This window comes from Seriola dumerili, unplaced genomic scaffold, assembly GCF_002260705.1.
Source record: "Seriola dumerili isolate Sdu_G_001 unplaced genomic scaffold, Sdu_1.0 BDQW01000435.1, whole genome shotgun sequence".
Lineage (NCBI taxonomy): Eukaryota > Metazoa > Chordata > Actinopteri > Carangiformes > Carangidae > Seriola > Seriola dumerili.
The window spans coordinates 170,447-195,041 of NW_019174690.1; the positions used below are offsets into that span (position 1 = coordinate 170,447).

At 47.7% G+C, this 24,595-nt stretch overlaps 2 protein-coding genes and 1 long non-coding RNA gene across 3 annotated transcripts in view; 1 reads left to right on the forward strand and 2 right to left on the reverse strand.

The window, feature by feature from the left end:
* Positions 1-1,816: 1,816 nt before the first annotated feature.
* On the reverse strand, positions 1,817-19,939 carry LOC111234091 (GON-4-like protein). Its single transcript, XM_022762009.1, has 36 exons — positions 19,906-19,939; positions 19,419-19,555; positions 18,004-18,580; positions 17,500-17,694; positions 17,172-17,403; positions 16,577-16,758; positions 13,872-14,014; positions 13,703-13,777; positions 13,261-13,311; positions 13,074-13,112; positions 12,785-12,889; positions 12,550-12,648; positions 12,333-12,464; positions 12,023-12,251; positions 11,489-11,590; positions 11,157-11,197; positions 10,726-10,853; positions 9,933-10,353; positions 9,326-9,412; positions 8,492-8,678; positions 8,244-8,394; positions 7,912-8,062; positions 7,656-7,772; positions 6,288-7,119; positions 5,974-6,131; positions 5,572-5,818; positions 5,336-5,493; positions 5,058-5,255; positions 3,974-4,117; positions 3,512-3,820; positions 3,322-3,420; positions 3,124-3,244; positions 2,852-3,048; positions 2,340-2,506; positions 2,144-2,246; positions 1,817-2,010 (listed from the first exon to the last, which is right to left on the reverse strand). The coding sequence occupies exons 1-36, from the start codon at positions 19,937-19,939 to the stop codon at positions 1,894-1,896; spliced, it is 6,465 nt and encodes a 2,154-aa protein (XP_022617730.1). The 3' UTR covers positions 1,817-1,893.
* Positions 13,988-15,036, reverse strand: LOC111234124. Its single transcript, XR_002665640.1, has 3 exons — positions 14,896-15,036; positions 14,101-14,254; positions 13,988-14,014 (listed from the first exon to the last, which is right to left on the reverse strand). It is a non-coding gene; the product is annotated as an uncharacterized LOC111234124 (long non-coding RNA).
* Positions 19,940-21,460: 1,521 nt separating the features above from the next.
* LOC111234082 (rho guanine nucleotide exchange factor 2-like) overlaps positions 21,461-24,595 on the forward strand; it is an 18,472-nt gene continuing 15,337 nt past the window's right edge. The window contains exon 1 of the mRNA XM_022761999.1: positions 21,461-21,639. Within this exon, the coding sequence (XP_022617720.1) occupies positions 21,583-21,639 (57 nt within the window). The 5' untranslated portion in view covers positions 21,461-21,582. The remainder of the gene's footprint in view (positions 21,640-24,595) is intronic.

Here is a 24,595-nt window from a genome sequence, read left to right on the forward strand (position 1 = left end):
AGGTGGAGAAGTGTAAATGACCTCCTCTCTGACCTCGTCTCCTCGACCTCAATGGAAAACGTCATGAGGTCAAAGACGTGAAGGAGAATTCATCAGGACTCAGGAAAATAATCTGACTGAACTTCATATTTATGTCTTTACACACAGGGAGATTTAGTGAAAGATCATTAATATATAGACTATTTATTTATTTATTTATTGATGACGATGATATTAAATTTAAATTCATCAGCTTGTTCTTCATGATGACTCCTGACTGATTTAAAGAGAATAAATCTATATTTATGGATCTGAGTTTCTACATTTATGTGGCTCTGCTGTGGTTTTAAATGCTGCTGCAGCAAGGAATTGTGGGACGGCATGTCTCCTTTCCTTCAGTAAAGGAAGCTCCAGTGTTTCCTAAAGGAGATGAGAGAGGAAACAGTGAAGCTCCTTTCCTCATGAAGCTGCTCAGAGACTAAAGATCATTTCTCTCAGTCTGAAGCTTCAGGAGAGAAACACACTTCGACTCCACAGTCTCAAATTAAAGCCACGTTCATGAAGATGACGTCCCGTTCAGTCTGAACCAAACTCTCACTCTCACACAGATATTCACATGGAGGAGGAACCTCCTGCTGCAGAGAACCCAGAGAACCCACGGAACCAGCAGAACCCAGAGAGCAGAGCTGAGGACTGTATGGGTGAGACGTGTAGTCAGGCTCTTTGTTGTTCTGAACAATCATTTGCTGAAGGCAAGTGATCACTTTTTAGATTGTGCTTTTATTTTGAAAGGTCACAGTGAGAGGAACCACAGTTTGAGCAGGTGAGGTCACCTGTCAGTTAATGTTGTTCAAGCTCCCTGGTCTGAACCAAAGTGGCGAGCACTTTGACTGCCTCCACTCTTACCTTTCACAATAAAAGCCCTAGTCATGTACACTGTGTAACTGCTTACAAGTGGAAATCTAAATTCACTCAGAGCATTTCACTAAAAAGCAACTCGTTACAATTGTTGTCACGACAACATGTGGACATTTAGATCTTACACCTTTAGATAAGTCTGAAGGTGACGCAGGTGTAGACTCATTAAAGAGCAGCTGACCCTCACCTTGCAGGTCGTAGTGATACGTGTCATGATACATTTGTTTGTTTTTTTCTTCCTGTTTCAGAGCTCGACGATGACGTTGACCCCGAAACTGGAGAGAGAGCACAGGGATGACTCCGCCCCCCTATCCATCACAATAGTCCCACCCCCCCTTAGCCTCCTGATGATACACCTGTTGTTAACTGGTTTTACAACTAAAATCTACAAATGAGATCAAACTGCTGCTTTTATTTTGTAACACTGAGAAACAGGAAACTGAGCCTGTACTTACCTGCAAAAGGTGTGTTTATGTCAGTCTTGAGTTATTTCAAAGTTCGAGTCATAAATGTTTTTATCTAAAAAGATTCACTTTCAACTTTCCTACTCTGAACTTTCAAATTAAAAGTCTGACACATTGTTTAAACTGTTGAACAGGTGATGATCGATCATCATCACATCACTGATTATTGATGATGTGTGAACTGTTGATCAGGTTGGAGGATGAAAGTCAGGGTTGTGTGTTGAGTGTTTCCTGTCACACCTGTGTTTTGTGTCAGCAGGTGAGTCACTGAGTCACAGAGCTACAGGAACAACACTTGTCGAGCTTTTATTCTGAAAAATGATGTGGTCTGATTCAGGACAGCAGACAGACTGTCATGAAAAAATGTTTTATTTAAAAAAAAAAAAAAAAAAAAAAAAAAAAAAACTTTTTACAAAAACATTAAATAATCTGAAAATATTTACATTTTTCTTCTCATGTACATCCCTTTCACAATAAAAGTCCTCAAAATACAAACTTCATTTTTTCAGCTCTTCTGATTGGTCAGTGTCAGTCAGTCTTCTTCCTCATCGGCTACTGCTGGCTCAGTGGGTGGAGCTTCGTCCTCAGAGCTGGTTTGACGAGCCGCCGTCCGAAACAAACGCATCAAATCCCGAAACCTCCGAGACACCTGGAGATACGAGGAAACTTGATGAAAATCTCAACATGAGGCAAAGTTCTTCTTCTGTCCTTTAATACAAAATTAAAAAATGGACCAATCACAGTCAATCACAGAAGCAACAGAAGATTAAAAAGCCCATCACCTCACTGGAGGTCTTGTTGCCGAGCAGAGTAGAGATGGACTGGAACGTGTTCTGATTGGCTCCTTCCTGCTGACACGTTGTCAGGATGACTCGATCCGCTTCTCTGTGAAAACACAACAAGGTTAAAGAGGAGGTGCAGCAGGAGGTTCGGCAGCAGGAGGTTCGGCAGCAGGAGGTTCGGCAGCAGGAGGTGTACCTGGTCCACAGGATGACCTTCTCTCCACTCGCTGTCAGAGAAATGTTCTTGGCACAGACGGGGGGGTCGGGAGGAGGACTGGGCCGAGGAGGAGCAGAGGAGGAGGAGGTGGAGGAGGCAGAGGGAGAGATGGAAGAGGTGCAGGGGGAGGTGATGGAGGAGGTGCAGGCAGACAGGGAGGAAGAGGAGGTGCCCACAGAGGGAAAGGAGAGAGAGGAGGTGACAGAAGAAGTGGAGGAGGTAACAGAGGAGGAGGTGGAAGTGGAGGAGGTAACAGAGGAGGAGGTGGAAGTGGAGGGGGTAAAAGAGGAGGAGGTGGAGCCGGAGGAGGAAGAGACAGAGGTGGAGGAGGAGGGGGTAAAAGAGGAGGAGGTGGAGGTGGAGGAGGGAAGAGAGGAGATGGAAGAGGAGGAAGTAACAGAGGTGGAGGTGGAGGGGGAGGAGGAAGTGACAGAGGAGGAGGTGGAGGTGGAAGTGACAGAGGAGGAGGTGGAGGAGGTGGAGGTAGAGACAGTGGAGGAGGTGGGGATGAAAGACGGGGGTTGTGGAGCCTCCTCCCTCCTGCTCCTCTTCACTGCTGGGCTGTGCTCCTTGTCAATGTTCCTCCTCTCCTCCTCATCTTCATCGTCCTCCTCATCGTCCAGCTCCTCCTCCTCCTCCTTCTCATCAGTCAGAGGGAACGAGCCTTCCCATGATGCACCGCTTCGATCTGTTGATGCAAATACAATTGTTTAAAAAATGAACACACCTGTCTGTTAACCACGGAGAGCGATCTGTTACACACCTGGCTGTGGACTGTCATCGTCCCCCTTCAGGTCCAGGTCACCTGCTTCTCCGGGGGCGGAGCTTATCTGAGAGTACAGAGGGTCCAGGCTCTTCATTGCTCTGGACACGCCCCCTGAGGTCTGGAGGTGAAATGAACAGGTGAGTCAGGTGCTCCATCTGTCACTGATTCACACCTGATAAAACATGGAGGACCGACCTTGTTGCCGTGGCAGCGAGAGCATCCTTTCCTCCTGTGTCTGCTGATCTTTGCATCACGACACGGACAGGGCCACTCTTTGTCCGACCAATCACAGTCCTGCAAACGTCAAACATCGTCAGAACAGATTAAATGCAGCCAGTGTGAGAAGAAGTACATGACTGAAAGTTCACTAAAGGTTTTCTCACACCTTGTAGTTTCTGTGGGCGTTCATCTTCCTCCTCTGGCGCCGGCTTGTCATTGGTTGGATTTTATGACCTTCCTCTTCCTCTTCAAGCTCTGGGAGCGTCACTTCCTCAAAGCCACCAGTGACTCCGCCTCCTGACACCTGGCCGACACCATCTCCGCAATCTGACCCGCCCCCTCCCTCCTCTGGCCAATGAGCTTCTTCAAACTGTCTGGGACGGGCCGGAGGGGGGCGGAGCTCATCAAAAAATACCCAGAATTCAGCTTGTAGATGGGTGTGGCCTTTTAGCAGCGTGGCCATCTGAGCTTTCAGCTGAAAACAAAGAGAATGGCTGATTTTACTGATAAAGAGTTAATCAATAACTTAAATAGCTGATCAATAACTTTAACAAACTGCTGGTCAATAACTTCATGTTATATTTGACAGTTACTTTACCAGTTATTGATAAAGGTTAATCAGTTGTACCTCATGGATGCTGGTTGGACTCAGGTCCGGACCAGTCTGAAGAGCTTTGATGATCTTCTGATAATGTGACGGATTATCTCCAAAACTGATCTCCAACTGTCGCAGGAAACGGCGGCTGCGTTCAAACGCCTGCTGCTCCTCCAACTACAAACACACGACAGAGTTACACCGGCGCCAATAGATAATCAATAATCACTGTGGATCACATACACTGTTCTGTTCTATTTCAATTCACAAAGACAGATGTGAACTCAAGAGTAAACTCATCTCACATCTTGTGATAATGTCTCTTCAACAAACACAAACTGGTCTCAGATCAGTGTGCTGAGGCTTTTTTCAGTCTGTCCCTCTGATAGGACCTATCCACACCTATCCACACCTGTTGACACCTGTCCACACCTGGTATTAACATCCGTCTCAGGTGATATGAAGTGGTCAGCTCTAAGTTCAGGTACGAACACATCCGAGACGCATTCAGGACGCATTTGAGATCCAATCATTCCGACCACGCTCAGACATGTTCTGGACCGCGTCTTTTGCAGTGTGAACACAAATGCGTCCCGGCCACATTGAAGCACCGCCCACTCCACTGACGTCGTAAACCTCGTTATAATAAAGCGTGACAACAGGCTACAGGGAGGCTGCTACAGCAGCAAACCGTCCAACTGGACAGCGGCGGAGGGAGAACCCAGGAAACCCTGATTTCAATCTGGGCCAAGGAGACGATACAGCAACGACTGGAAGAATCGTAACGTAACCGAAAACGACGACGCATTTGGTCTTTGTAAACGGAAGTGATGTACACGTGTATTTGCATCTAGGGCGGGGAGGTGAGGTCCGATCACAGGCGGTCACTCGAGACGCATATTTGCCAGGTGTTAACTGACGTGACGTGATGGGATCACCTGAGACGGTCTGAACCACAACATTCAGGTGAACGTACTGAGGAAAGATCGACCTCCAGATTTATGAAAACCAGAGAAACTATTGACCAGAAGATCGATTTATTTTAGATCCACCTGAGATCCTGCAATGATACACCTGGTCTGTACCAGGTGTTGACCCGGTGTCCACCTGTGCTCACCAGTCCACACTGCAGCGCCTGTTCAGGATGCAGGAATGCGGCAAAGTCTCGGAGGAGGTCTGTCCGATCACCCAGGATGCATCGCAGCTTTCTGAACAGCAACACCACTTCCCGCCCTTCTCCCACCTGCTCGAACTCATTGAGCAGAGACACAAACTCTTCCACCTGCCCAGGTACGTCCTGCAGCGCCTCACGCACCTGTGGACACACAGTAACACACAGGTTAACGCAGCTCGGCGCCTCCCCATCCGGGATAGTGGCGCTCTCCCCCCTCTCACCCGGCTCAGGTAGCTCTGGGCAAACGCCACATCCTTGCTCTCTCGGTGCGGGTCGTTGTCCAGGATGTTTTCGTCGAACAGCAGCAGCAGTTTCGTGGCGTCTTTGCTGCGACGCTCCTGACGACTCCTCCTGAGGCCGCGAAGAGGTCGGCTTCGACCTGCGGAGACAGAGAGCTCAGGGAAAAAACCGCATCAGGAGCCATTTAGTGCAGAGACACAGCAGAGCAACTTCTTACCTCGTCCTCGTCCAGGACACCTCCCTCCTCCTCCTCTGGGCGTCCCCTCTCCTGACGGCGTCTCCTCGTCTCCTCCCGCCTTACTGTTCCTCCCCTCTCCTGACTCCTCCCCTTTAGGCCCCTCCTCTTCCTCCTCCTCCTCCTCCTCCTGAGAGCCCGGGGAGGTTGGGGAGTGATCCTCCTCCGAGTCTCCATCTGCACAGAGACGCCTCTCAGCTGCCAGCCAGGTCAGCTGCTTCATGGTCTCCTGAAAGGTCAAAGGTCAGAGATCAGCTGCTTCATGGTCTCCTGAAAGGTCAGAGGTCAGCTGCTTCATGGTATGTAACCATGTAACCATGACAACAGAGTTGGAGATGACATCATCAGCTCACCTGGACTGATGAAGGAGAACTTCCTGTTTACCTGTAACTCCGGAACAGACAGCACCGACTCCTCCGACGCTGATGACATCACTTCCTCCTCATCTTCATCCTGTGTGAGGTCATCGAAATCCTCCTCCTCCTCCTCCTCGCCCTGTCGGTCCTGATCTTCATCCTTATCCTTCTCTCCATCCTCCTCCCTCTCTCCTCCCCCGTCCTCTCTCTGTCCCTCCTCTTCCCCCCCCTGCTCCCCCTCTCCTCCCTGCTCTCCCTCTCCTCCCCCACCTGCTTCCTCCCCACCACCACCTCCTGCACCTCCTCCCCCTCTCCCCTCTTCCTCCTCACCACCAGTGTTACCTCCTCCATTCAAACTGACCACACCCACAATAGTCCAGTCCTCCCGCTCCACCTCCTCCTGCCCCGCCTCCTCCTCACCCTCAGTCTCTACACTGCTCCTCTCCTCCTCCTCGGACGGTGGGCTCAGTGTTGATGTTGAAGCTGAACTTTCCTCCTCCACCAAAGGGCGGGGCATTATGGGGGTCTGCTCCGCCTCCTCTTTTACCTCTCTGATTGGAGCACGGAGCTGCTGCCTCAGAGCATGCTGGGAGGTGGCAGCGGGCAGAGTGGGAGGCGTCAACATTATCTGGAGGAGGAAGCAGCTCGGCTTCATGGCGGCAGCTGAACAAGGCATGATGGGTTTTGTAATATCGGGGTTGGTGGTGTTTTGTTGCCTAGAAACACTCTGCTGCGTGCTCTGGCCAATAGGAAGGCAGGACTGGATGATGTCAGTACACACAGACTGGGCAGGGACTGGGTGAACCGCAGCCAATGGGACAGCTCCACAGACGGGAGGCGGAGTCAATGGATGGGCTCCTGAAGCGGTGGGGCAGTCAGAGAGTAAGGTGACACTGGGAGGGGACAGAGACAGGTAGCTGATTGGCTGCAGGTCTACCTGTCTGTCTGCCTGTCGATCTGCTGGTCTGTCCACCTGTCTGTATGCTGGGGCTTTGGCGAGGGGCAGCAGAGATGCATTGTGGGCCAGGGTGAAGAGGCGTCTGTGGCGAGGGGGAGGTGGGCAGGCCGTCTTCTTGAGCCAATAGGGGTGGAGCCTGAGGGTGCAGCCTGGGGGAAGGGAGGGGGGGTAACAGGTGGAGTCCAGTCGGGTCCTGTGGATGATCTGTTGACTGTTCTACAGGTGAGAACGTCAGAGAACCAGAGTCACAACCAACGACCTGAGGTGACATCACTTCTTACTTATTGGTAATAATGTTGGTGACAGGTTAGTTAACATGTTATTGATCAGACAACAACAACAGGTCTGTAAAAAGCTGTGACCTGTGACTGTTACTATGGTTACCAGGTACTGTATATCAGGTGTTCAATCCCGGGAACGTCCCACTAAAGAACCCAAAGAACCGAGAGAACCCTGAGAACTCTGACGCCCGCTGGTGAAAACAAGAACTGAACTGTCGCTCTACGATTGGTAAATCTGTTGATGATGATGTCATCATCTGATGTCAGTGGACAGTGACATCACTCAGCCAGGCCTCAAAATATAACAAGTAACTTAAAATAACTTAAAATAACTTAAAACTTAAAATTAGTTTACATGTTATGTACCTTAATTTAAATTAATCAAATAAATTTAATAAAATAAAGGCCTAAAAAATAAATAACTAACTAAATAAATAATCCTGTAATCTGAAATGGTTTAGTCTGTCAGACCTTAAGCCAGTTTGGCATATTGGAGACGTTCCTGTCCACTGGGGGGCGCTGGTCTCCTGGCTGAACTCTGCTGCAGGCGAGCGGCAGGGGGGGGACGACTTGCTCCGTCAGGAACATCTGAAAACACCAAGAGAAGAGTTTTACTTCACCTGTCACACCTTTACCTGTGACACGACAGAACATGATTCATCTGCTTTAAGATTCACTGATGTCAGACAGTGACGTCGCAGTTACAGTGATGTCACCGTGATGTCACCTTGATGACGTTGTTTGGTAGCGCTCTCGGGCTGCTCATCTCTCTGACATGTTTCCTGAAGTTCCATCGATTCTTGCACAGCAGGTAGGAGCTGATCAGCTGATCCGACTGGACCGCCCCCTCAAAGTGCTTCAGACCCAGAATGATCAGCCTGCACAGAGGCATCATGGGAAATATGACAGTCTGAAACATCAACCGGTCTATGAACTGGATATCAGACTCAAAGATGCCGTACCTGTGTGTGTGTATGTGTGTGTGTGTGTGTGTGTGTGTGTGTGTGTGTGTGTGTGTGTGTTTACATGTGTGTACATTGTGTAGTAGTGTGAACGTACCCATCTTCTCCTGCGGTGTAAACACTCCTGTGGTTCTGGCTGTGGAGGGCGGGGTCCAGGCTGCAGACAGGAAGTAGTTCTGGGTAGAGGAAGACGGGCCGGGTGGCGAAGAGCCAGGCGGTGTTGGCGGACAGCAGAGGGAAGGCGTGGCCTGAACACAACAAGAACCACAATCTTAACCAGAACCAGAACCAGAACCAGGTTAGAGAAGGAGGACTATGAGACAGGTTTTGATTTCTCCTCCTCACTGTTGGTGGCGGGAGTCATCCTTGGGAGCCAGCGTCTGGAGACAGCAGGAGCAGCAGGAGCAGGAGGAGGCTCCTCTCTCTGCTCCACCTCCTGCAGGAGATCCAGGGCCCCCTGGAGGTTACACACACTGAAGCTGCTGGGGAGAAACATCTCCTCCTGACGGCTGGCAAACTGGTGCAACTCCTCCTGGAGGGAGCAGGGAGGAGGAGGAAGGATAGATATTTGGTTATGACGTTGTGAGGTTCAACAGCCCGACTACTGACCAATCAGATGAGTGGAAATCTAGAGTCATCTGATTGGTCAGTGGTTGGGCTGTTGACAGATTTTGATCTGAGGTTTATCGAGTTAACTTCAGGTTTAACTCTTTCAGTCCTACGATGTGTAACGGTGTAAATCACCATGGTAACTGATACTCTGAGGCCTGCACTACGAAAAAAGTTCAACATACCCAGGATGACCTTTCGTTATCTGGCCTAACTGAACCTAACATTGGCCATCCTGATAACCTGTACTATAAATATCTACTGATCGTTATTATTGATCACTTAATTGTAAAATTTCTCTCTGTCAGGATCCTGTAGGAATGATGACTCCGTGTTTCCAGTGATCTGATTGGTCAGTAGTTTGGCTGTTGACAGGTTTTGATCTGATCCTCTGAAGCTCAGGAGTTCAGCATCAGTTGCCATGGTGATTTACCCCGGTAACAAATGAACCGCCGTCGTAGGACTGAAACCCCAGAGTTACACCTGAAGTTACCTCGATGACCTCAGATCCTGCTTGGTTGTGCAGGCCTCAGGTAGTGTTTGTGTTGTTGTTGTTGTTCACTGACTGACCAGGTAATGTTTAGTGATGCAGGCTTCATGGTTCAGGGCGTCGACACGGCGACTCAGCAGATGAACCTGAGTCAGCAGCTGCACATGCTGAGAGAGAGAGACAGACACGCTCAGAGTCACAAGCTGAAGGCTCGAAGGAATCACTGGAGCTGGTTCACATCTCTGGTCATGAGTCGACCACACACACATCATGGTGCCTGGCGTCCTGCCACAGACGCCACAGAGGACGCCGTTTCTCATCGTTGTGCCCCTGAAGTTTGTAAAGAGCAGCTTCACTCTCCACAGTGCTGCTGGGAAAATGTTTTATGAACTGATGAAAGTAATGTTTGGGGAAGACATGCAGCTCTATGTGGTATAAAGGGCCCTGCATCCTAACATCATCATCCCACAGGTGAAGCAGGTGGAGGGAGCATCGGGATTTGAGGCTGATTTGCTGCGTCTGGACCTGGACAGCTCCACATCATCTAGTACACTAGAGGATTCTATACAGAATACTTAAAGAGAAAAAAATGTAATATGTCCCTACATGACCTCCAGAAACAGGAAGCAGCTGAGGGGAAGGTGATGTCAGACTGATGGAGGAGTAACAGCATGGCTACCGACGTACCTGCTGTATCTGCTGCTGCAGCTGCAGTTTCTGGGTGAAGTCCAGGTGGAGAGTGGAGCACACCCGGCTTGGCAGCACTAACACAGGTGTGGCGGTGTTGGGTTGGGGGCCGGGTGTGTCTTTCAGGTTGATGTAGTCACGGTGATGATTGGTTGCGTCCTGCAGGGCCCTCCTCTGCTGCAGAGCCTCGTACTGTTTTCTGACTGTCCGCCGTCGCTCCGTTAGCATGCTGGCTAACGGAGCCTCAAAACTACAGACAGCAAAAAACAAACTGAAAACACATTGAAGACGTCCATGATGACGTTCTACTGAGTTCTCTCCCCTCCTGTGTTGGAAAACAGTGACACGGGGTCCGCCTCCTTGAGAGGTGTGGCCTATGAGGTGTAAATAAATGTAAGTAAAATACACTGATCTGTCCCAGCTGTGTTTGGATGGGTTTCAAAAATGGGAACGTTTTTGTTATGACATATGTGACCTGAAGGGGGCGGAGCCTGAAACAGGCCAGTCTGAAACAAGAGAGTGAAAGAGGATGTCTCCCCCAGCTGCATTCTTCGTCATGTGTCTGTTTGAAGAAGCAGCAGCAGAGGCAGTTTCTCTTCCTCCCAACCCAAACAGTCACAGCACTTCTCTGCTGCACCGTCCCAACAGGAGGACGACACGCCGCCACCGTGTCCACGGGTCTGAACCGCTTCCTACACTCAACACTTAACTTTGACTACACCTCCATTCTGTGTGTGTGAGAGTGTGTGTGTGTGTGTGTGTGTGTGTGTGTGTGTGTGTGTAGGAGTTTTACCGTAAAGCCTGGGGGACATTGAATTTAGGTCCAGTCTGTGATGGGGCCTCCTCTTCCTCCTGCTCCTCCTCTTCCTCCCGTTCCTCCCCCCGCTCCTGCTCCTCAGCTGCCACCTCCTCCTCCAGGAGCTGCAGAGTGACATCACATAATCTCACAAAACAAATCCACAGTTCTCGTTCAGTTTAAACTAATCTGGAAAAATGTAACGACTTGACTGATGAAGATTCAGAAGAAACGTCTCTGTGGTGGAGAAACATGAATCGGATCATGGGCCTGAGCTGTGATATGATGCTGTTTACAGATAGTAAACAACACAAACAGATAGTAAACAACACAGGCTATTGGTAAACAATAGAAACTATCAACGTCTCTGAAGATGAGAATCATTCACAGGAATCAGTAGAAGCTCCAGCTGCTGAAGATCAACGCACCGTATCAAAGAGCTCCTCCAGCAGCTCGTTCACTTCCCTCTCTGAGAAAGAAGAAGAAGAAGAAGAAGAAGAAGAGTTTACACTGAGTTCAGGTCAAGAAGAAGAAGAAGAACAGAACCTGCCTCGTAGTACCGGCTCTTTAAACTGCTCTACATCTACTGTCTCACACTTTATTGAGTCTGTGTGAATCTGTCCTCTATATGTAAGTCTGTGAGTCTGACATGAACTCTACTTCCTGTTAACATTCCCACAATGCAATGCTCGGCATTTTACAGGTGAGAAAATGACCAGCGAGGACTCCACAGATCAGCGTGTGTGTGTGTGACACCTACTGGTGATCTGGACCGCACGGTCCGTCCTGTAGTCCTCTAGGTCAGGTTCATCCATGTCGTCCAGGAAGTTGTATTCAGGGTCGTCATCGTCATCGGCTTCCTCTGAGAAAAAACAAACAGAGATGTAAACAACAACAACAACAAACAGACTGACTGACACTTCCTGTTAGTTAGAGCTGAGAGCAGGAGGAAACACTCCACCTTTACAGAACAATGACATCGATCAGTTTGATCTGGAGCTGATCAGATGTGTCTGAGGTGACGTTTGACATCAAACAGAAACTGATTTCTCTTTCCAGGAACTCCAAGTTCTGTGTTTGATTTGTAAATTGTAGTTTGTGAGCAGCTGAGGAGTTGTTCAGTTCTTCACCATGAGAAAACGACGATGAACTAATAAGACTTTGGTGAAACCTCATGAGGATGAAATCTGAACTGAGACCGACAACGTTCCACAAGAACAGAGAAGAACACTAACGAGCAGCAACAGGAAGATGAAATAAGACAGACTTTTTTTCTGACAGCCTGACCTCTGACCTTCGTTGTCGGGGGCCATGAGACCCTGCAGCCACTTCGTCCAATGACGGTCCTCCTCCCGCTGGGTGGCAGTCAGGTCGTACATGTCAGCGGTGATGTCAGGGGCCAGAAGCTCCGCCTCCAGCTGCCCCAGAGGAACGTTAACCAGACGAAGTTTGGAGCGTGTGCGGAACGCCAAACATCCTTCGTCATCACCATCATTATCATCAGCAGCTTTCCTGTCCAGAGACTGAGAGACAGACAGGTGGAGTCAGACAGACAGGTGGAGGGTTAGGTGGGGCTTGGTGAGAGGCTGAGGAGGTGGTGTTACCTGGTCAAAGGTGTAGGCAGGGCTACAGTCAAGCTCCTCCTCCACAGCATTCAGTCTCTCCAGAAAGGACGACTCAGCAGGAGCAGCGAGGAAGTGCTGAGGAGCACCGGTGGAGGTCATCACCTGAGGTCTCTAAACGAAAGGTCAGAGGTCACCTGTGAGGATATTTAAAGAGGTAGGAGGTCAGGGTACCTGTAGGGGTCAGAGGTCAGTGTACCTGGGGTCCTTCAGTCCTCTGGTCTGCTGGTAGTCTGGGCTGAGAGCCATGATGTGTCCTCAGAGGTGAAGCCAAGCTGTCTGCATCACTGAGGAAGGGCTGCACACACACACACACACACACACACACACACACACACACACACACTTTAGGGAAAACTCTGGTATCTACTGCGACTCAGCAGAACACCTGAGTGGACTCAGGTGGACAGGTCAAAGGTCAAAGATTCACTCACCTCCTCAGCTGTGTCTTCCTCCTCCTCCTCTTCATCATCAGGACAATACTCTTCATCTGACGAGTCCTCATCATCCTCGAGATCAATGTCCACAAACTGAGGAGGCTGCAGGAGAGACAGACAGTCAGAGAGAAAGAGAGACAGACAGACAGACAGAGAGAGACAGAGAGAGAGAGAGAGAGAGACAGACAGACAGATAGTGAGAGAGAGAGACAGAGACCTTCAAAAAGAGACAGACAGAGAGAGAGACAGACAGTCAGACAGACAGAGAGACGGACAGCTAGTTTACCTTGACTGTGTTCACTGCTGACAGACTCCAGTTCAGTGGCTGTAACCATAAAGACAGACAGACAGACAGACAGACAGACAGACAGACAGACAGACAGACAGACAGACAGGGAGAGCACAGTCGTTAAACAGACTTGTTTATCTCTCTAGATCGAGTAGCAGAGAGGATTGTGGGAGGTGGAGTTCACCTGTCCCTGCTGGACAGCCTGTTTCAGTCTGGACCGAGTCATCTTAGGCTCCTGGTGGAAAACACAGAGATACTGAGTCAGACAGACAGACAGGTAGACAGACAGGAGGACAGGAGGACAGACAGACAGATAGACAGACAGAGAGGTAGACAGACAGATAAACAGACGGGTAGACAGACAGATAGACAGACAGAGAGGTAGACAGACAGATAGACAGACAGGTAGACAGACAGATAAATAGACGGGTAGACAGACAGATAGATAGACAGATAAACAGACAGGTAGACACACAGGAGGACAGACAGACAGGAGGACATTTTGTTCGACTTCAGTTCAATTAAATTGAACTTGTACAGAATCATCACAGACATGATACAGAAACAGTGTAAAACAGTGAGGACGCTTCAAGTAGCTGCAGGACAAAGACAACACGGAGACTCACAAACATGGGAAGGTCCTGAGTGTCTCTGATGGCAGCTTTCATCATGGCCACCACACGCTCATGGGTAATCACCTCCTGACACGGGACACAGAACATGTTTACACTGTGTGTAGAGCATAGGACACGTTACGTGTGTGTGTGTGTGTGTGTGTGTGTGTGTGTTGCTCACGTGCAGGATGGTGCGCACGTTGCTGGTCGTCAGGTTGTGCTGTTTGGACTTCCTATCCAGATCGATGTCCAGTCGTCCCAGTTCATCCTCACTGGACTCGCTGGTCTCCATGGCGACCGCCTCCTCCCCCATTATCCCGCTACCTATGGAGACAAACACATCACAAGTGAACATCTGGCTCCGCCTCCATCAGGTGCACACCTGAACGTTTGTTGTACGCCTGTGTCACCTGAAGCAGGTGTTCTATCCTCAGAGGAGCTGTGTGTGGACACTGTGTGTGACTTCCTGTCCCGTCTGAAGACGCTCATCTGTCCATCCATCCTCAGAGATTTAGACTGCGTGGGACAGACATCTTCTCCTGCTGGACGCCGCCTGTTTGTCCACTGAAACACAGTGAGCAGGATGATCAATACCTCACTGACCAATAGAAGTGATCATATGTTAAAATGGAAATCATACTAAAGACAGACAGACAAACAGGTCTTTGCTCATTAGATATTTAAGAATCCAGTCTAAACAACTCAAACAAACTCACACAGACTCAGTTTATGGTGCCTGGTTAACTAACCCTGGTTAGCTGACCCTGGTTAACTGACCCGGGTCAGCTGCTGTGTATTTATATCATGTGACCATGTCAAACGTCTGTGCTGCTTAACAGATTCAAATCAGTTAGATATGTTAACACATTAGAGAGACCCTGACCATCTCCACCTCCTCCAGCTTCATCAGACTTCACCCTCCATTACCACCACACAGCAGCAGTCCTCATGAGCAGCTTCCGATAGCTCCATTAACTCCATTAGCTCTGTTAGCTCCGTTAGCTTAAAGCTACCAGTACAATAACAAGCAGCGTTTAGCTGCCCGGCAGCTAACGTTAGCTAAATTGACACAGTCTGTGCCACTGAGCAGGCGCAGTGGTTGTTTCGCTGTGGGCAGGTTTGTGGCGCGAAGTTCGACAAGATCAATAAATATAAGCCGAACCATCAAACACCAGGGAAAATCAGAGAAACAGACAGAAACTTACTGCTGGACTGATGTCCGCAGCCATCACTTATTCCGTCATGTTAGCTCTTTTAGCTCCAGTTAGCTCCAGTTAGCTCCTGTTAGCCCGTTCCGCCAACAACAATAACACTTCCGCGCCGACTCCTTCACAATAAAAGCGGAGAGTCGTTAGTTTTGGACAAATGTGAAAGGTTATTGGCGCCACCTGCTGTTCCAGATGAAGTAAGTCCAGGACCATCGTTACATTATATCTGGATATCAAAACTGTTGTCTACTAATATGATAAAACCAGTGTCTCTCAGTGTTTGAACTGATTGTATCATATATTTCTATTATTTCTATTTATTCCATTATCCATTTATTCTATATTTCTATTTATTCACCAAGATATTAGCTTTTCTAGGGTCAGATAAACATACCAGAGTAACCTATAAATATACAAAAGTATCGATAACATGGATATCAATACTACTATAATCAATATACTAATATCCTGAAAATCTATGCAAAAGAGAACAATAGGATTTTAATTATTAGCACTATGCACTTTCTGTGCAAAACACACACAATGTGTCAATGTGTTCATGTTGATGAATTACAGTGTGTAAATGAATTAATGTGTTTATGTTAATGAGTTACTGTGTATTTATCTAAATAAATAAATGTATAAATTTTCATTTACAGAGGGAGACAGGAAGTGAGCAGGTTTCATTCTTTTACTGTGAAATGTGAAACTTGTGTTAAGTATAACAGAAATATAAAATATTTAAGAGTCATAAAACAGATTTTACAAAATAAAACATTTAAAAAATGAACCAACACAACAGACTGAATAGGAAATAAACAGGAAGTAGTTTTACAACTATACTTCATATACAAACAATCAAACAAACACCAGGAGCCTGAACCACGAGTGAGTTATCTATCTCTGGAAGCTGGTTGATGGTATAATGGTGACCGAGGTAGATCACCGTGGTAACAGGGTAGATCACCTTGGCAACCTATGCTGCAGGGCTAACCTGTTAACTTCATCATTCCTACAGGATCCAGACGGGGACAAAACACTTAAACTGTGGTTTTCAAACAGACAGAGGAGAGTTTCTCACAATCATTAATTACACAGTGATGATTAGAGCTGCGTTTAAAACTAAAACTAAACCCTTTATTGTCTTTTATTAGAAAAATGAACCACAACATTCTCACTCTAAAGATCTTCATTTATTTATATCCTAAACTTAACATTTGGAAATTATTCCTGTAATTCTGAAGCTCTTGGTTCTGTTCTAGTTCTGTGATCATGTTCTTTCACCGTGTTGAATAAAACTCTCTGCTTCAACTGAATTTACCTGCAGTTTTCACTGTGTTAACGTCATATTAATCACTTCTCATGAACTCATTGGCAGCCAGATTATTGAACTCAGAATTAACAGAGCCAGCTTCATGACACAGGTGATCCAGGACCTCTGTTAGACCCAATAAAGCCATATCATCCCAAGAGATCCAGACTAAGCTGAACTGTGTCTGTGGTCCAGGTCCCTGTTTCTGCCTGGCTTCTATAAATCATTTGATCTTTTATTCTGTTTTTCTGCTCTAATGTTTCAGTTCATAAAAAAATAAAGTTTTAAAAAAACAAATGTGATCAGAAATGGTTCAGCAAGGTTACTGATTACTGATCAGCTCTCATCCCCAGAACCTCTGTTTGCCGGCGGGTGGAGTCAGTGCCTCTGCAGAAGGAGGCGAGAGGCTGAAGATGGACCCCGCCGCCTCCACTGTGAAGATGAAGTAGATGTTAGCGACCATCATCACGAGACTCGGCAGGAAGGAGAGGCCGAAACCGAAACCACGTATGCTGCTGCCGAAGGCTGCGGCCACCCAGTAAATCAACCTGGAGACATAAAACAAACACACCTTTAATGGAAACTTATTATCAGCCCTGAAACACAAAACAAACACACCTTTAATGGTATAATATGTAACTTTTCTGCATTAAAATGTCTACAAATATTGTATATTTTGTCGAGTAGTGTTCTTACATCATTCCAAGTAATTTTAAAAAACTTAAAGAACTTTTAATCAAGGTAACGCCACCTGTCAGCAGCAACATCCGCTGTAAACACTGGACGAACCAGCTTACCACTCATCTGTTTTTCTAAGTTATTAACTAAATATTTAAATGAAAAGTCAAACCGGCCTGGAGACACAAACAAACACACCTTTAATAAACTTTAAATTGGCCTGGAGATACAAAACAAATGCACCTTTTATGAGTTTTAACTTGACACAGTTTATTAAACTCACCGTCCGAAGGCGAAGATGACAGTCAGCAGTGGGACGAGCTTCAGGTGCTCCTGGCTCAGGTACATTGCCATGACGCCCAGCTGCAGGAAGTACATCAGGAACAGGGAGGTGGAGTCAGAGACAAAGCGGTGGTGAACAGTGACCTCGTGAACCTTTGCTTCCTTCACCTCCTCATCAAACAGAGGCCGAGACACACCTGACCGGAGTCGAGTGATGCCCAGGACGAGCCAACCTGAGAGACAGACAGGTGAGACGCTGTCACCATGGAGATACTCACTGACAGTCAGTTTTCTGTCAGCTGACTGTTCTTTGTTGGCGTTGTACTCACCGAGGATGATGGGGGCGGCGGAAAACACGGAACAGCGCAGAGTGTAGACGAGCCTGAGGGGGGCGCCGTCCAACAGTGGAGCGTCAAAGGGCAGGAACACAAATCCCCCCCACACCAGGAAGGGGAAGAAGAGTGCTGATGTCACCAGGGACACACCCACTTTCAGGATGTCCCTACCGGGACAGCCCCGCCCACCTGAGAGAGAGAGACACCAATGAACAGTAACGAACTGAAACATGACAAACGACGTGTGTCATAGTCTTTTTCATTCATTTACCTTTCATCTGCCTTCTGTTTACCTGCATGGACAAGTGTGTATCACTGTATGACAGCTGCAATGACCATAAAGGCATTCTATTCTATTCTACAAGTTAAACCCCGCCTACGTCAGAGAAACCCAGGTTAAACCCCGCCCCCCTGAGAGACACAGTCGAGAGGAGACAGGAGGAGGAGGTAGAAAGGTGAGAAGAGGTGAGACAGACAGGTGAGGACAGGTATATTTACATGTAGCAGGGGTCGTGTTCTCGGTCCACTCATACTGGTAGCCATGTTGGTTGTAGTCCTCGGGGAGTCCTCGAGGACCCAGGAAGGGACTCTTCTCTGACTCCATTTCCCAGAATGCCTCACTCTTTCTGGGCGAGGAGGGGGAGGGGAGAACAGTCACTGCAGGGCTGAACACCTGGGCTGCTTTCTCCGGCAGGTGGTTCTCTAAAGGCTCCTCTGACTCCTCTTCCAGGTGTGTCCTCAACCCCGCCCACTCTTCTATTAACCCCACCCCCTTGTCTTCACCTGCCCCTCCCTTCGTCCCCCCCTTCCTCTCTCCTTCCACCAACAGCTCTCTCTCACTTTCTGTGCAACTGGCTGCCTCACTTGACCTGACACTCATCCTGTCACCTTTACCTGTCTGTCCACCTGTCTGTCCACCTGTCTGTCTGTCTCCAGGCCACGGCAGGGTGCTGGGCTCCATCTCATAAGACCTCACCACCTCCTCCTCCTCTCCCTCAGTCTGTCTCGTCATCGTCACTCCACCGTCCTCCATCCCGGTGCTGGCTGTCCTCAGGCTGACCTGTCTGTCTGTCACCTGTCTGTCTGTCACCTGTCTGTGGGTCACCTGTCTGTCTGCCACCTGTCTGTGGGTCAGCTGTCTGTTAGAGAGAACAGAGGACAGTTCATCAGTGGTAAATAAACAGAGACCACACACACACACACACACACACAGTCTCAACACTAATCATCATAAACATATTCCATCATGTGATGATGATGATGATGATGATGATGATGATGGAGAGCACTGAGAGCACCTCCTAAATCTCCCATATTTCACCTGGACTGAGATCAGGTGACTGTGAGGGTCACATGATGTTCATCATCAGTGACCCCTGTGACCTGTGGATGGGACCTGTCGCCTGTAAATCTATACAAACATGATCAAAATGTTCTTGTTGATCAATCGATTGGCGTCTGATTGATTATTTATCCCCATAGTTTATATCTTCTGATCAGACTTTGATCAGACTTGTTTATTGCGCCGAACTTGAATCTGATCAGTTCACCTGTAGCTCTCTGATCAGCCTTGGCTCCACCCTCTGCATTTGACGTCACTCGGGCTGTAACATGGCGGCTGTGACGTGTTTGTGATTAAACAAATTAAACTTGAATTTAAATGTTTTACAATCGAGTCATAGGCCCATACGTCATCATCTGCACCATTATCATTATCACTGACCACGTGTGTGTAAGTGATCAATGATAAGAATAAAGTGATAATCGAACTAAAGTGGAACAGGCCGACAGCTCCGTGCTAACATGCTAACATGCTAAGAGAGGTGGAAAGAGACAGAGCACACGAAACTCAGATTAAACCTAATCCAGACTTCACAGATTCATGATTAAAGACTGACCGAGACGATCTAAACCTCCCGTTCCCTCTTCCTCTTCCTCTTCCTCGTCTTCTTTTTCTTCTTCTTTTTCTGTTGTTGTTGTTGTTGTTGTGAAACACTCCGGAAGTTCAGCTCAGGTGTGGTCACGTCAGGTGAGTTAAAGGGAAAGTCTTCTTAAAGGAAACGTCTCCGGGCCGAATAAATATTAACGCTATAAACCGGTGTATGTATCTATCTATATGTGTGTGTGTGTGTGTGTGTGTGTGTGTGTGTGTGTGTGTGTGTGTGTGTGTGTGTGTGTTATATATAATAATATATATATTATTTGTGTTTATTTATTCTTTATTCAGTGGAAGTAATGATATGTTACCATAGAGTAGACTACTTAAGTATTAGTTTAGTGTTAGTTTAATGTTTACTTTTAGTTTAATGTTAGTTTAGTTTTAGTTTCGTGTTAGTTGTAGTGTTCACTGTGTTATAGGTGTAGTTAACTCACCTGTCAGCAGGTGGAGCTGTCATTTGCCTGTTTCCTCTGAGGTCGGCAGGATGACATCCATCCTCCTCACAGTGTTGTAGCTGGTTGTCTTGGTAACAGTGGTATCAGCCAGTACCAGGAGGCAGCTGTGAACAGATGTTTCATTCAGGAGATAGTCAGCAGCAGCAGTCAGTACACACTGCACAGTGGGCAGTACTTCTACTGCACACACACACTGTACGCAGTATAATGTCAGTGTTGAGGTTTCACATTGTTGGTGAATATTTTCAGCAACAAACAGCTGATCTGTCACTGGACATAAAGTCTGTTCATTCATTTAAACTGAAGGTTTTAAATAAACTCAATAAAACATGATGACAACAGTCATAAGGTGAAGTTAGTTTGGTTCATATCATCAAAGATCTCAGATTCAAAGAACTTTATTGACATGACCACAACAAGACGATGATACCAAGGCTTCAGTCAGCATGAAAACAGACATGGAGGTAAAATTTTCATCACAAAGAATAAACAGAACCGGATTTACACATGTGCATGAAGATTTATTAACAAACACAAATAACAATTTTAATGATGAAAAGAAGAGAATTATCACATACATATACAAATAAATAATAATAATGTATTTAAAAAGGCAGAGCAGCCAGTGTGTTTTACAGTGAACAAAGAACAACACTCCAAAATAATAAATATTAGAATAAATAAATAAATAAAATCCATCAAAACAGAAAAAATTTGGATTTTAAATGAATGAAATACAAACAGACTAACAAGCTACAGACTATAAACATAATAGTGGAGCATTAATAATAATGAAGTCTGACTGTCTTTATTATGATCATTAATCTTTGCAGCAGCTATATGTATTTGTATTTTTATCATTACTACTATCATGTGATCACATGATCATTTCAGTGTATAAAATCATTCATTCATTTATTGAGATGAGTACTTTGACTTTCATGTACTTCACTGAGAGTAAATAAAAACATTCTGAAAGCAAGATGTAATGCAATGTGGTAATACTACTGCGGTAATACTAAGTGTAACTACTGCCGTAAAGTGTTACGGCAGTAGTAACACTTTACTGCAGTAGAGTATCTGATGCAGTACTTCTACATCTCTCTGTTTCTCTATGATTCCGTTATGAAGGAGCAGGGAGGTTTGTTTTATTTTTTACCGGCATACACCGGGACTCCGCGGGGCGGGCGGGGGTCTGCGCTCGGTGGTTCCACGTCACACAGCTGCTGTTGTAACTTGTGCCGCGGTGTGGGGGGTGGGGATAATGGCTCATGTCCGGATCTAATGTTTTCGCTCACGTGACCTTCTACAGCTCTCTGATTGGCTCTTGCACGTCACGTGACACGTTGACACGTTGTCATAGAGACTGACTCTACCCACCTCGGTCACTTCGCTGCCCCGGCGTGAAAAGCAAGTGCTTCCTGACAGATGCTGGTAGGCGGGGCATAAGGTGCGAGCTGTGAATGGATTGGCTGAGAAGGGCTGAGCGGTGATTGGTCAGAAGTAGAGAGAGGAACTGTCAATCAGAGAAAAGCCCCGCCCCCCTACAATCAGACTGCGGACTGTTCCCGGACCAGAACCCAACGATCCTCCGGATCATTACTGATCAGTTATAGATTAGTTTTTGATTATACTTTGAGCAGGTGATCGATCAGGTGTGGTGGGTTTGATCTGTCGGAGGGGATGTCCCGGCTGCTGGAGAGCAGGAGACAGGACAGGATGAAGGAAATCAACCTGAAGGTGAGTTCACCGGAAAAAAAGAGAAAGAAACGCTGTCCCAGCGCGTGCACGTTGAATTTAGTGATCAATACTTACAGATATTGATGATTGCTGACTGATCAGACAGTCTGGACATTATTGATCACAAACATAGAAGAATTGTGGGAGTCCCGGTCACTTTCTGTCTGTTCTATCTCTTGTCTTTGTCCGCTCTCTCACATCTGGAAAAACGTTTGTTCCGTTATTGCAGATGTTGGAGGGTTATCGATAATTATATAGACGGTCGATCAGGGATCGGACTGTGATCAGCTGTGTGTTGAGGCTGTTTGTGTGAGAACGGACGGTGAAGTTGGCGGAGCGCAGAAACGGGAAACTGACTTTTTTTCCAGTTCGGACTGAAACCGGTTTGATGTTTTAATACAGCGGAGTGTGTGTGTGTGTGTGTGTGTGTCGGTGTGTGTCGGTGTGTGTCGGTGTGTGTCGGTGTGTGTCGGTGTGTGTGTTCCGTGTGTACCTGTGCAGACTGAGTTTCACTGTGTTTCGGTGTGTTTGAGTGTGTCCGTTAGCAGCAGCGTGGCCGCTTTGTCCTGCAGGAGGAAACGAGCGGGGGGAGGGGAGGCCCCGTGTGTGTGTGTGTGTGTGTGCGTGTGTGTGTGTGTGTGCGTGTGTGTGTTGTCATACAGGAAGTGTCCACGTCAGGAATGACTGTGGGTGTTTGACCTCTGACCTCTGAAGGTAAATATGAGGAATTGATAAAGTGATTGATAGAAACAGATAAATGTTGTTGATCCTCACAGAGAAACTAAGGTATTGAAAACTTATACTTCAATAATAATACCAAGAATACAAGTAAAAGTACAATATCCCTCTGAAATTTACTGCAGAAATACCTCAGTACTGAGATTATGTACTTCTACTATACTTCACACATTATGAACATATACTACACACTGTACTACTATACACTGTACTACACATTGTACTACACACTGTACTACTATACACTGTACTACACATTGTACTACACACTGTACTACTATACACTGTACTACACATTGTGAAACCATACACACTGTACTATACATTGTACTACTATACACTGTACTATACATTGTATTACACACTGTACTACACACTGTACTACACATTGTACTACTATACACTCTACTATACACTGTACTACACACTGTACTACTATACACTGTACTACACATTGTGAAACCATATACACTGTACTACACACTGTACAATTATACACTGTACTATACATTGTACTACTACTGTACTACTATACACTGTACTACACACTGTACTATACACTGTACTATACATTGTACTAATATACACTGTACTACACTGTTATACACATTAATTATTGATTGGTTATTAACTGGCTATTAATTGGTTATTAATTGGTTAACAGTGTCAGTCTACAGGTCCACACTGTTTAATGTACAAACACAGTTTATTAAAAACGTCCCAGTGTAATTAAAGTCCCACAGACAATCTGATCAAAGTTCATGTTTAATCTGGACCAAAGTCAACAGCTGCAGTAATCAAACACTTCACCGAGGACTGATAACCCTGCTGTAGTTCATCTATGTTCATGTCCGGGAAATGTTTTACATATTTGTGTTGAACAAACTTAAAGTTACACTGAGCACAGAAAAAACAGTTTGTGTTTTATCTCTTTTGTCTGTTATAGGTACAAACATAAGTACTGATTGTCCCAGTCCAGTCCCAGTCCAGTCCCAGTCCGGTCCCAGTCTGGCCTCATTCTGGCCTCAGTCTGGTCTCAGTCCGGCCTCAGTCCGGCCTCAGTGTGGCCTCAGTCCGGCCTCAGTCCGGCCTCAGTGTGGCCTCAGTCCGGCCTCAGTCCGGCCTCAGTGTGGCCTCAGTCCGGCCTCAGTCCGGCCTCAGTGTGGCCTCAGTCCGGCCTCAGTCCGGCCTCAGTGTGGCCTCAGTCCGGCCTCAGTCCGGCCTCAGTGTGGCCTCAGTCCGGCCTCAGTCCGGCCTCAGTGTGGCCTCAGTCCGGCCTCAGTCCGGCCTCAGTGTGGCCTCAGTCCGGCCTCAGTCCGGCCTCAGTGTGGCCTCAGTCCGGCCTCAGTCCGGCCTCAGTGTGGCCTCAGTCCGGCCTCAGTCCGGCCTCAGTGTGGCCTCAGTCCGGCCTCAGTCCGGCCTCAGTGTGGCCTCAGTCCGGCCTCAGTCCGGCCTCAGTGTGGCCTCAGTCCGGCCTCAGTCCGGCCTCAGTGTGGCCTCAGTCCGGCCTCAGTCCGGCCTCAGTGTGGCCTCAGTCCGGCCTCAGTCCGGCCTCAGTGTGGCCTCAGTCCGGCCTCAGTCCGGCCTCAGTGTGGCCTCAGTCCGGCCTCAGTCCGGCCTCAGTGTGGCCTCAGTCCGGCCTCAGTCCGGCCTCAGTGTGGCCTCAGTCCGGCCTCAGTCCGGCCTCAGTGTGGCCTCAGTCCGGCCTCAGTCCGGTCTCAGTCCGGTCTCAGTCTGGCCTCAGTCTGGTCTCAGTCCGGTCTCAGTCTGACCTCAGTCTGGTCTCAGTCTGACCTCAGTCTGGTCTCAGTCTGGTCTCAGTCTGGTCTCAGTCCGGTCTCAGTCTGACCTCAGTCCGGTCTCAGTCCGGTCTCAGTCTGGCCTCAGTCCGGCCTCAGTGTGGCCTCAGTCCGGCCTCAGTCCGGCCTCAGTGTGGCCTCAGTCTGGCCTCAGTCCGGCCTCAGTCCGGTCTCAGTCTGGCCTCAGACTGGCCTCAGTCCGGTCTCAGTCCGATCTCAGTCCGGTCTCAGTGTGGTCTCAGTCCGGTCTCAGTCCGGTCTCAGTGTGGTCTCAGTGTGGTCTCAGTCTGGTCTCAGTGTGGTCTCAGTCCGGTCTCAGTGTGGTCTCAGTCCGGTCTCAGTCCGGTCTCAGTCTTGTCTCAGTCCGGTCTCAGTCCGGTCTCAGTCTGGCCTCAGTCCGGTCTCAGTCCGGTCTCAGT